At 48.1% G+C, this 13,609-nt stretch overlaps 1 protein-coding gene across 1 annotated transcript in view; it reads left to right on the forward strand.

The window, feature by feature from the left end:
• PDC (phosducin) overlaps positions 1-13,609 on the forward strand; it is a 243,959-nt gene that overhangs the window by 141,065 nt on the left and 89,285 nt on the right. The window contains exon 2 of the mRNA XM_075320934.1: positions 8,356-8,437. Coding sequence (XP_075177049.1) covers positions 8,371-8,437 — 67 coding nt within the window. The 5' untranslated portion in view covers positions 8,356-8,370. The remainder of the gene's footprint in view (positions 1-8,355; positions 8,438-13,609) is intronic.

The following is a 13,609-nucleotide window of genomic DNA, read 5'->3' on the forward strand; positions in this document are numbered from 1 at the left end:
GTGTGTTTTGTACTTTATTCCAAATAAAGGATTTTTTTCTGTGTGTGCTTATTTACATTCACTTACAGCTTTGTGATGCAGGTATGTGATAGACACCTGTGTAATCACAAACTTAGGGCTTAATAGCAGCTGTGCGCTGCTATTAACCCCTTATTACCCCGATTGACACTGCTCCAGGCCAACGGGAGGGGCTGGTATCTAATAGATGCGGCAATACCGGGCGGCTGCGGGCTGGAATATACCAGTCCCCAGCCGGCGTTATCATGGCTGGGGATGAAAATTGGGGGGAACCGCACATCGTTTTTTTTTTTAATTATTTATGTAAATTGAAAAGAAAAAAAAGCCGGATGCATTTTTTCTTAGGCCACAGTTGCACTTGCGAGGGACTCCTGCGAGTCTGACATAGCAGCACAGCTGCACACACTTCTGTCAGGAGCGTGCATGTACGTAGAAACACATGCACGCTCATTTACAGACAGCAGCAGGCTGTGTCGGGTGATGTCATGGCAGACCCGCACGAGTCTGACATCGCAGCACAGCCGCGCACACTTCTGACAGGAGCGTGCATGTGTTTCTAGGTACATTCACACTTATGTTCAGACAGCGGCAGGCTGTGCCAGGTGATGTAATGTCAGACCCGCACGAGTGTGACATCACCAGCACAGCCGCACACTTCTGACAGGAGCGTGCGTGTGTTTCTATCTACATGCACGCTCACCATACTGACCCGTAGACACTTGAACTGCTTTCCCCGCCCACCGGCCATCCTCTCATCTTTGATTGGTTCCAGGCTGACGTGCCCCCCAGCCTGTGACAGTGTCTGCTGCAGTCATTGGCCATCATGGCTCAGTCATAGGCTACACTCATAGCTGGCAGTCTACTCTACGGCTGCTAGCTGTGACATGTAGCAGAGCTGAATGTGTCATTGTGAGACCTCGTGTGGATTACGCCGGAGCTGCAGAGCTGTGTTGGGGGTTAATAAAGTGGTGAAGGAGGGTGCGTTTTGTACTTTATTCCACATAAAGGATTTTTCTCTGTCTGATTATTTACATTTATTTACTGGTTTGTGATGCAGGTATCTCATAGACACCTGCCATCACAATCCTAGGGCTTGGTAGCAGCTGTGTGCTGCTATTAACCCCTTATTACCCTGATTGGCACCACATCAGGCCAACAGGAAGGGCTGGTATCACACCGGGATTGTCACATCCAATAGATGTGGCAATAACGGGCAGCTGCGGATTGGAATATCAGCCCCCAGCCGGCGTTATCATGGCTGAGGATGAAAATTAGGCGCAACCGCACGTCGTTTTTTTTTTAATTATTTATTTAAATAAGAAAAAAAAAAGCCGGAGTCACAATTGCGAGGGATACACTGCTTTCCCCACCCACCGGTCATCCTGGCGCCTGTGATTGGTTGCACAGCTGACATGCTGACACGCAGGGTGGGGGCGCATCTAACTGCAACCAATTACATGTGCCGGTGGGCAGGCAAAGTAGTGAATATTAAATTGTCGGCTCCGGAAGGGAAAAGAATGACCCGGAAGGCGTGTGCCGCCATGACACCGCCTCGGTGAGTATGCCGCGCTCGCTCCTACCCCCCTCTATCCCCCTCCACAAATGTTTTTAATCTCCGGATTCCGGTCCCCATTGACTTATATGAGCACCAGATTCTGGCGTGGATCGGACTTTTCTTAAAATCTGGCTGTGATCCGCCGGTCCCATCGTATCACGGAAAGAAAGCTGACTAGTCTGGGGAAACAATGCACCTATGACTAGTCAAGGCCCTAATTTGTATACAAAAACGAGTTAATAAATGCATTCTTTACATATTGATTTTAGAGAATGAATTTATACAGGATTAGTTAGAATGGGAATTTTGACGCACAAATGTGAATGCTGCTGGTCTGGAGGGCATAATCCACCTGACAAGTTCTGTTTTAGCTTGCATGTTATTATTTGAAGAGATGAACATTGTAGCTAGAGCTGAGCGGACTCGTAAAAAAACGGGACTGGCAGGTCCCTGCTCATTTTCTTAAAACACCCGGATCCGGTCCGGAATCTGGTACCCATATAAGTCTATGGGAACCAGAATCCGGGGATTAAAAATGTTGGTGGAAGGGATGGGAGGATAGGAGCACGTGGTGTACTCAGCCATGCTCCGTGTCATGGCGGCAAGCTGCTTCTGGGTCGCACATTCACTTCCGCAGCTGCGTGGATCTAGATCAGGGGTCTCAAACACGCGGCCCGCGTCAGGCTGCTTCGTGCGGCCCCCAGGCCCGTGCCCCTGGTCACTATCGCGGCCGGTGCAGGGGCCGCAGCCACTGTCTGTACTTTGTTAGATGAGTGTTTTGCCGGCGCTGCACTCTCAGAAGCAAGGACTGTGCGCGCGCAGCGCCGGCAATACATTCATCTGACATAAATCGGTGCCAGTGGCTGCGGCCCCTGCACCGGCTGCGATAGTCACCGGGGCACGGCCTGCAGACAGCAAGACTTAGAGGTTAGGAGCCGAGGGAGCGCGAGACAGGTGAGAAGAATGGTGTTTTTTTATTTTTTCTGTATGTGAAGGACGGCACATTAACCCCTTAGCGACGATCTATGACGTACTGGGTACGTCATAGCTCCTTGGTACTTAAGGACCCATGACATACCCAGTACGTCATGGCGAAATCGCGGCCCCGGTGGCTGCGATCGCCGTTTGCATTGCCAATAGCAAATACCTTAGATTCGGGGAGGAGGGGACCTCAGGAGGGGTGGTGTCCCCCCCCCCCTGAACTACGGAGGCTGTGATTGGCTGTGCGGCGTTCGTCAGCCAATCACAGCCACTGTAATGTTACAGCCATTTAAAATGGCTGTAACATTGAAATCCAGCCATGATCAGTGCAGCTGTAGCACCGATCATTGGCTGGAGCTGGGTGACCTCTGTTTTACCCGCCCCCAGCTCTGATTGGAGAGACCGGCCTTGTGACCGATCTGTCCAATCACTGTGGATCTGGGGCCGGAGACCGCCCCCACACCTTCACTCCAGCGTCTGTGGGCGGAAGGAAGCCGAGAGCGATCGGTAAATTATAGCGCCCCCTTTCACCCGCCGCCGCCACTGCCCCCTCCCCCCATTACTACAGGATGGGGACATTACAATAGAATAGGGACAAGGTGGGCACATGTCTATAGGATGGGGACAAGGTGGGCACATGACTATAGAATAGGGACAAGGTGGGCACATGTCTATAGAATAGGGACAAGGTGGGCACATGTCTATAGGATGGGGACAAGGTGGGCACATGACTATAGAATAGGGACAAGGTGGGCACATGTCTATAGAATAGGGACAAGGTGGGCACATGTCTATAGGATAGGGACAAGGTGGGCCCATGTCTATAGGATAGGGACAAGGTGGGCACATGTCTATAGGATAGGGACAAGGTGGGCACATGTCTATAGAATAGGGACAAGGTGGGCACATGTCTATAGGATAGGGACAAGGTGGGCACATGTCTATAGGATGGGGACAAGGTGGGCACATGACTATAGGATAGGGACAAGGTGGGCACATGTCTAGGATAGGGACAAGGTGGGCACATGTCTATAGGATGGGGACAAGGTGGGCACATGTCTATAGGATAGGGACAAGGTGGGCACATGTCTAGGATAGGGACAAGGTGGGCACATGTCTATATAATAGGGAAAAGGTGGGCACATGTCTATAGAGTAGGGATAAGGTGGGCACATGTCTATAGGATAGGGACAAGGTGGGCACATGACTATAGAATAGGGACAAGGTGGGCACATGTCTATAGAATAGGGACAAGGTGGGCACATGTCTATAGGATAGGGACAAGGTGGGCCCATGTCTACAGGATAGGGACAAGGTGGGCACATGTCTATAGGATAGGGACAAGGTGGGCACATGTCTATAGAATAGGGACAAGGTGGGCACATGTCTATAGGATAGGGACAAGGTGGGCACATGTCTATAGGATGGGGACAAGGTGGGCACATGACTATAGGATAGGGACAAGGTGGGCACATGTCTAGGATAGGGACAAGGTGGGCACATGTCTATATAATAGGGACAAGGTGGGCACATGTCTATAGAGTAGGGATAAGGTGGGCACATGTCTATAGGATAGGGACAAGGTGGGCACATGTCTATAGAATAGAGACAAGGTGGGCACATGTCTATAGGATAGGGACAAGGTGGGCACATGACTATAGGATGGGGACAAGGTGGGCATATGACTATAGAATAGGGACAAGGTGGGGACATGACTATAGAATAGGGACAAGGTGGGCACATGTCTATAGGATAGGGACAAGGTGGGCACATGACTATAGGATGGGGACAAAGTGGGCACATGACTATAGAATAGGGACAAGGTGGGCACATGACTATAGAATAGGGACAAGGTGGGCACATGACTATAGCATGGGGACAAGGTGGGAACATTACTAAAAGATGGGGACATTACAAGGATGGGCATAATACTATTGGATGGGGACATTAGAATAGGGACAAGGCTAGGGTCATTACTATAGGATGGGGACAAAGTGGGCACATTACTATAGGATGGGGAACATTACTAAAAGATGTTGGCCAAAATTTCTATATAGTAATAATTGTAACACTATTAGTTACAAGAAAGGGATAAAATGTAAAAAAAAAAAAAAAAAAAATAAGGCATGACTTTTTTTTTTACCATCAAATTTTTTTTTATTTTTTTTTATATTTAACCAAAGAATGTGCACATTTGTTATAATAAGTGAAAATTGTTGAAAATCAGTGATCCAAAGGTGTGTAAAAAAATATATATGGTACCAATAAAAATGTCACTTTGTCCCGCAAAGAATGGAGCCCCCCAAATTATTTTTTTCCTCTGTGCGGCCCATACACCCAGCCAAGTTTGAGACCCGTGGTCTAGATCATGCACTAAAAGTAAAGGTAGATGCTTGAATGTATGTGCTTCTTCCAGGTATGACGTCATTTGTCACGTGATAGGGGAGCATGTCCTGCTCTGTTCAGCCTGAGCGACCTGCTTCATGAATCAGACAGCCCAGGATGAGCCGTGCCTGCGATGTTTCCCCCTCTGCTCAGACTGCGCCTCCCAGTGCATGAATCGTGCACCGGGTGGCCCAGAATGAGCTGCGCCGCCAATGTTTCTCCCTTTGCTCAGCATGCGCCTTCTGGTGCATGAATCGTGCACCACGAGGCCCAGGATGAGCCGTGCCTGCGATGTTTCCCCCTCTGCTCAGCCTGTGCCTCCCAGTGCATGAATCGTGTACCAGGAAGCCCAGAATGAGCTGTGCCACCAATGTTTCTCCGTTTGCTCAGCCTGCGCCTCCCGGTGCATGAATTGTGCACCAGGAGGCCCAGGATAAGCTGTGCCGGTAATGACCCGCAGACAGCATCTGTGAGCGGAAGCATGTCAGACGCTATCACAAAGGCTGGGGGCGCATCTGACAGCACCAATCACAGACACCAAGCCGGCTGGTATATGAAATGTATATGAAATGAGCGGCACAGGGAGGCAGCAGGAACAGCATACAGTCGAGCCGGAGCCTGGGAAAGTATGAAGGTCTCGCTTCATTCTTATTTTCTTTATTTTTTTTTATTTTCTCGAGTGCTGGATCGGGATCAAACACCCGGAATGCCAGGCTTTGAAACCGCGCAGATTCGGACTTTTACAGTCCGGGTCCACTCAGCCTTAATTATAGCTTTTAGAATCTGTTTGGTTGCTCCCAAGATTCAAGGTTCACAATTCTTTTCTGATTTCTTGACTGATTTCCTTTGATTTTCCAATATCAAGAGGCAATAGACCTTGAAATTATGTCCTAGAATACTGCCACATGTAAACCTCCAAACTCAAATGATGTTAGTTATCCTAGCTTAAGTCATGACATCTGAAACGTTACAATCTATTCAAAGGCACAGTCAGCTTGGTAAAGTGTCTGAGCCACTGGAATTTTTAAATAAAAGAATTAATCTGTTTGAAACATTGTTTATGGCTTGGCCAAGGTAGGTATAGAAGACAACTCATTTCAGCTACAGCTTCTTCACGTAGAACCTGTGAAGGGGATAAATATGAATTTTAATTACTTCAATCTAAGTCTGTAAAGTTAATAAGGTTTTCCCACAAACAAAGTTAAATTTAAAGTTGATTTTAATCAATATACCGTATTTTGAAATAATAAAAAATTCCATAATTGGATGTGTTTAAAAAAAAAAAAAAAAAAGTTCCTGTGCTGAGATAATCTTGTATATGTGCCCCTGCTATGTACTGTGTAATGGCCGTGTCTGACCGTAGAGGGACATGGCCTGGTAATACCACATCTCCTGGTCAGGGGAGGATACAAGTAAATATAAAGAAATTACAGCACATGTTCATGGCTGATTCTTTTTGTGAGGTAAAACATTTCTCTCCCTGCTTTTAAAAAATGTTTTACCTCAAAGAAGTAATTATTTTCAACCCCATGCAGTAATATTTTTATACTTTTTACTTCCTCCTCAGATCAGACAAGACCATTAACTAGTACATAATAGGGACACATTGATAAGATTATCTTACCAAGGACATTATTATTTTTTTTTCTTTTTTAAATACATCCAATTATAGATATTATTATTCCAAGATCTATTGACCTCTTAATGATGAATGACAGACATAATGGGCAGCCATCAGTTCCCACATCATGACGTGCTATGTCCATCATCGATTTAAACTGTTACTGTGTGAAAACACACAGTGACAGCTCCGAGCTGACAGCTGTCACTGACAGCTGACCAGCACCATCCATGTGCTGCCCATGATCAACATTGTAATGTATTGGAGGTCTTATAATTTATTTATGTATCTATGTGTGAAAATAAATCCCTGATAAAATACCAATGGTATAAACTATCACTCTGGTGAAATTCGGATCCAATATACTGATGAGACATCGACCTTATTTTTTGTTTTACGTAAACAAATAAGGCAGTCTGAATGAGGCCTTACATGTACTGGAATACTTCATGGTTGGCAATTCTTTTTTTCCATAAATAACATAACAGGAATATCACTTATTACTCGACCTTACTGCAGCTTTTCTCTTAGGCTAGCTGTTGGTAATTATATTTTCAAGGGGTCACATGACGGACTGTGAATGTTGTGGTGGGTTGCACCAACCGAAGTTACTTCTGCTCATTTTTATTGTTTTCTATTGAATTATATCAGTTAATATTGAGCAGAATTTTGTCTGCTGACTCACTACTACTGCTAATAGATATTATGATGATAGGCAGAATTGTATCTTGTTTTCTTTTTTGTAGCAGCGAAACAAAACCATATAATTTCCTGATTTTCATTAAGTTTATATAAAACAGCAAGCCATACAGTTACTTTTATGCAGTCCTTGTAGCTTGATCAACAGCTCCCAACACAATATGATGCCCCCACAGTTCCCACACATAGTATGATGGCCTCACATAGGATGATATCAACACACAGTCCTTCAAACAGTAAGATTTCCCCTCAAACAGTATTGCTTCCCCACAGAGCCCCCATGGAGAATAATATCACCACAAAGCCTCCTTATACAGTATTCTGTCTCCACACAGCCCTCCATTCAGAATGATGTCCCCACACATTCTCTTTACACAGTATTATCTCCCTACATACCCCCATTACACAGTACTATGTCCCCCATACAGCCCCCTTACACAGTATTATGTCCCCACACACAGCCCTACATTCAGAACGATGTCCCCACACATCCTCTTTACACAGTATTATCTCCCTACATAGCCCCATTACACAGTACTATGTCCCCCATACAGCCCCCTTACACAATATTCTGTCCCCACACAGCCCCCCATTCATTCAGAATGATGACCCCACACATCCTCTTTACACAGTATTATCTACCTACATAGCTCCATTACACTGTATGATGTCCCCCATACAGCCCCCTTACACAATATTACGTTCACACACAGCCCCCCACTCATTCAGAGTGATGTCCCCACACAGCCCCTGGACACAGTATTATATCCCCTTGACATTTTCTAGGCAGAATAACCTCATTTCCCTGCAGCTGCAAGATACGGATACCAGTGTGAGATGCAGGGTAAGGGGCGGCCGTTTGCTGCGGGACACCTTTGCATAAAGCCCTTTGGTTGTCACAGCACAGACAGCACCAGAAAAACTAAAAGACTGCACTTTGCCAATGTCTCTCTTAAGCAATTCTCTAACAATATAATGCTTCATCTGATATAATGATATTTAATATTAGCATATCACATACAGAAATTTCACAGTAGAAAATGGGCAAAATATAGTGTTACTGTTGCGTAAAATATTACTGTTTTCACTTTTACAGAATCACTATACAATAATGGAAGATTTAGAAACCCAAAGTGTTGAAGAAGAGACTGATTTTGAAGGCTCTGCTACACACACAGGTAATGGACAAAAATATAATAATTACAGATATAATATGGATATGTATGTTGGTTTCACACATACAGTGCGTACGGAAAGTATTCAGACCCCTTTACATTTTTCATATTGTTTCATTGCAGTCATTTGGTAAATTCAAAAATGTTCATTTTTTTCTCATTATTGTACACTCTGGAAAGAGAGGGGTGGATGGGAGCGAGATAAGTTTCAAATAATCTTCCTGCTGGGCAGATGTACTGTTGTAAACTTTTATTTTTTAATTTTTGTTTTTTCATAAAGTTATGCTGTTTAATTGCTTTATTTATGAAAATCAGAATATGACAAAAAAATATACACAGGATGGATTTGTACTGCTGAACAATATTATGCCATTTAGTGCCTTTTGGTGTTGGTGTATTTGCCATATTATGTATTCACTCTGTACCAATTGTTTTGTGTTCAATAAAAAATGATCTGATTTAAAAAAAAATGTACACTCTGCACCCCATCCCCCATCTTGACAGGAAAAAAACAGAAATGTAGAATTTTTTGCAAATTTATTAAACAACGAAAACTGAAATGTCACATGGTCATAATAATTCAGACCCTTTGCTCAGTATTGAGTAGAAGCAGCTTTTTGAGCTAGTACAGTTTTGTATCAGCCTCAGATTTGCAAGCAAAAACGTATCAATTGTAATTAGTAGTGATGAGCGAGTACTAAAAAGCTCGGGTGCTCGAAGCTCGGGCCGAGCCTCCCAAGATACTTGTGTACTCGGCCCGAGCAACGAGCCCAATGTTATCCTATGGGAGACCCGAGTATTTTTGTGAAATGACCCCCCGGCAGCATGGAGAAACCCTAAAAATGTCACAAAAGTCTCAGAAGAGTGCTCAAATGACATGGCAACAGCATGGGGAAGACCCCTTGAAGCATTTATCACTGAAAAGTCACAGCTGTGAACAATTTTGTCCGCGTTTTACGCCATTTTTACGGACTCACCAGAAAACCTTCCAAAATGACCCCAAAATGATTTTTCATGGCGGAAATGTTAAGGGCACATACCCAATAGTGAGATAGAGCTGGTGTATGTTACTTTTTGAGATTAATACATGAAAGATTTTACGTGAAAACATTGTGTGGCACTCCGATGTCCCTGAGAAGAGACGTACATGAAGGCCTCTTGAGTCTAATGTGCCCATTTTGAGGAAGTGAGTCTTTGTAGTATTTTCCTTTGCCAGGGCAGTCCAAAATTGTGAGGTTCACCAATGCCCCTGCATACAGACGTGCATGAGGGCCTGTAAACCTGAAGTGCCCATTGTAAGGAAGTGGGTCTATTGTAGTATAGCCCTTAGGCAGGGCAGCCAAAAATTGGGAGGCTCCACATTGTCCCTGGATAGAGACGTGCATGATGGTGTCAGGGCCAGGTGTACGGGCAGGCCCAGGAGGTGGATCCACTGGACCGAACTCCTAGATGGTAGCAAAGAGTCCGGCAGCTGGAGCACTAGAAACAGCAGAGCAGTCCTTGCACACAGGTATAGCGGAGAAGTCCCTGGGACTACGGAGTTACGGGTGGTAGTCCGGGTGACGCAGCTCAGGTTCGGAAGCCGAGATGATGTCAGGCGGGGTCCGGAACCTTGGGAGCAAGAAGACGGGTCACCGCAGGGATCCGAGGTGGTGCGGACTGTCAGGATGGCAGATGGACAGCGTTCGGGTTTCAGGATACGGCAGACTGGATGGCGAAGCAGGCACGGCTCTACAAAGAGAGATAGGTGAGTACGAGCACAGTAACACCAGGAGACCTGACTCCTAGCTCAGGGAACACGAAGATCAGGCCCCGCCCCCTTGGACAATAACCCCCTTTATACCCCGTACCTGTCTAACCTCATTTCCTGTTAATGGGCGCTGGCCCTTTAAGAAAGGGTCAGTGACCGCGCGCGCGCCCTAATGCGCGTGCGCGCGGCCCGGGTGCCAGAAGCCAGGGAAGGAGGCTGAGGGGAGGACGCAGGGGAGCCGAGCAGGGCCTGGGAGGCCGTCGGGCGCCGGGATCGGCGGCCAGGAAGCCCAGGAAGGACGGGCACAAGGGACTGGGACGCGGGGAGCGTGGCAGGTGAGCCGGGGAGCGGGGCAGGGGACCCGGGAAGGGGAGCCGAGGACCCGGGGAGCGTGACAGTACCCCCCCCCCCACGCCCCCCTCCCCGCAACCGAGACATGAAGGCACGGATCAGAGGAGTGCCCACATTCTCCCTGGGTTCCCAGGATCTATCCTCAGGACCATACCCCTCCCAGTCCACCAGGAAGAACTGCCGGCCACGAACAGTCTTCATGGCCACGATATCTCTTACCGCGTAGATGTCGTCCTCAGCAATAGGAGGAGGAGCCGGGCTGGCAGCAGCGGAGAAGGGACCAAGGAACACCGGCTTGAGGAGAGAGACGTGGAAGGAGTTGGGTATTCTCATCGTGGCCGGAAGCTTCAGTTTGTAGGAGACCTCATTGATCTTGCTGAGGACCTTAAACGGCCCGATGTAGCGAGGACCCAGCTTGTAGGAAGGAATCTTCAGTCGGATGTACTGGGAAGCAAGCCAGACCAGGTCACCAGGAGAGAAACACGGAGGGTCTAGACGCCTTTTGTCAGCGTGTTTCTTCATCCGCTGGGAAGCGCGCCCAAGGGACGCCTTGACAGAGTCCCAAATGGTAGCGAAGTCACGGGCTACAGTATCAGCAGCAGGGACATCCGAAGAAGGGGATATAGGCAACGGGACGGAAGGCTGTAGTCCGTAAACGACATGGAAGGGAGATTTGGAGGACGACTCACTGACGTGGTGGTTATGGGAGAACTCAGCCCAAGGCAGAAGCGTGGACCAGTCGTCGTGATGGGCGTTGACATAGTGACGTAAGAAGGATGTCAAGATTTGATTGACCCTCTCCACTTGGCCATTAGACTGAGGATGGTAAGCGGAAGAGAAGTCCAGAGTCACTCCCAGATGTTTGCAGAGAGCCCTCCAGAAGCGGGAGGTGAACTGAGTTCCTCTGTCGGACACGATGTGGGAAGGAAAGCCATGTAAGCGAAAGATGTGTTGTATATAGGCTTCCGCGAGTTCCTGAGCAGAGGGCAGTCCGGGCATAGGGACGAAGTGAGCCATTTTGGAGAACCGATCCACCACGACCCATATGACTGTGTGTCCGGAGGATACTGGCAAGTCCGTAATAAAGTCCATCGCTATGTGTTGCCATGGAACTGAGGGTATCGGCAGAGGCAGAAGACGGCCATAGGGCAGGTGTTTGGGCGTCTTGTTCCTGGCACAAGAGGGGCAGGCAGAGACAAAGGCGGCAATGTCCGTGCGAAGGGATGGCCACCAGTAATGGCGTACAATCGCACCCCATGTTCTCTTCTGGCCTGCATGGCCGGCTGTTTTCGAGGCATGACCCCAGTGTAACACTTTTTCCCTGTCGGTCTCAGAGACATAGGTCTTCCCGGGTGGTATCTGGGCCAGAGTGACAGGAGCCACCGGAACAATCTTGTTAGGAGAGATGATAGGTTGGATAGTCTCTTCCTCCTGCTCCAGGGGCATGAGAGACCTAGACAAGGCATCAGCGCGTATATTCTTGTCCGCGGGTCGGAAATGAAGCTGGAAGTCAAACCTGGCAAAGAATAAGGACCACCTGGCTTGCCGTGGGTTCAGTCGCTGAGCGGACCGCAGGTATTCCAGGTTCTTGTGGTCCGTGTAGATAATCACGGGGTACACTGCTCCTTCCAGGAGGTAGCGCCACTCCTCCAGAGCCAGTTTGACCGCTAATAGCTCTCGGTCACCGATGGTGTAATTACGTTCAGGTGCTGAGAAGCTTTTAGAGAAGAAACCGCAAGTCACCATCTTCCCGGAGGAGGATTTTTGCATGAGCACTGCTCCGGCTCCTGAGGAGGAAGCATCCACCTCTAAGGTGAACTGGCGGTTTAACTCTGGTCGGTGGAGTACAGGAGAGGAGGCGAATGCTCGCTTCAGGGAGCAAAATGCGGCGTCGGCCGCAGGTGACCAGTCCTTTGGATTAGCCTCCTTTTTGGTCAGAGCGGAGAGAGGAGCAGTCAGGGCGGAGAAGTGAGGAATAAACTGGCGGTAGTAGTTGGCAAATCCCAGGAACCGTTGGATTGCCTTCAGTCCAGAAGGGGGAGGCCAGTTGAGAATGGCGGAGACCTTCTTGGGATCCATCTGCAGCCCAGTCCCCGAGATGATGTATCCCAGGAAAGGAAGAGAAGACTGCTCAAAGACGCACTTCTCATATTTGGCGTAGAGACGATTCTCTCTCAGTCTTTGTAGAACCAGCTTTACGTTCTCTCTGTGGGTCTGGAGGTCCGGAGAGAAAACAAGAATGTCATCCAGATAAACTACTACACATACGTAGAGAAGGTCCCGGAAAATGTCGTTCACCAGTTCTTGGAATACGGCAGGAGCGTTACACAGACCGAAGGGCATCACACAGTATTCATAGTGCCCATCGCGAGTATTAAACGCGGTCTTCCATTCGTCCCCAGAGCGGATACGAACTAGGTTGTAGGCACCCCGAAGATCCAGTTTGGTGAACACACGGGCTCCTCTGAGCCGATCGAACAGTTCGGGGATGAGCGGTAGGGGGTACTTGTTTTTTATGGTAATCTGATTCAAGCCCCGGTAGTCAATGCATGGGCGTAGGTCACCCTCTTTCTTCTTAACGAAGAAGAAGCCTGCTCCCGCAGGAGAGGAGGATCTCCGGATGAATCCCTTTGCCAGGCTTTCCATGATGTAGGTGGACATGGCCCTGGTTTCGGCTGGAGACAACGGATATATCCGTCCTCGAGGTGGTGTTGTTCCTGGGAGCAGGTCGATGGCGCAATCGTAGGGACGGTGTGGCGGAAGTACCTCAGACTCCTTCTTGTCAAAAACGTCCGTGAAGGACCAATAGGCCGAGGGCAGACCCGGTAGGTTCTCAGGAACCGGAGGTCGTCGGACTGGTTGTATAGACTTTAGACATCTATCATGACAGGCAGAGCCCCAACGGGTGATTTCGCCAGTACCCCAGTTGACTGAGGGTTCGTGTGTTCGCAACCAAGGAAGTCCCAGCAGGACTTGGTGGGACATGTGTGGAAGGACGTAGAGAGCGATGTTCTCGGTGTGCAGAGCACCGATACGCAGTTCCACCGGCTTCGTGATCCAGGAGATGGTATCAG

Source organism: Anomaloglossus baeobatrachus, chromosome 8, assembly GCF_048569485.1.
Source record: "Anomaloglossus baeobatrachus isolate aAnoBae1 chromosome 8, aAnoBae1.hap1, whole genome shotgun sequence".
NCBI lineage: Eukaryota > Metazoa > Chordata > Amphibia > Anura > Aromobatidae > Anomaloglossus > Anomaloglossus baeobatrachus.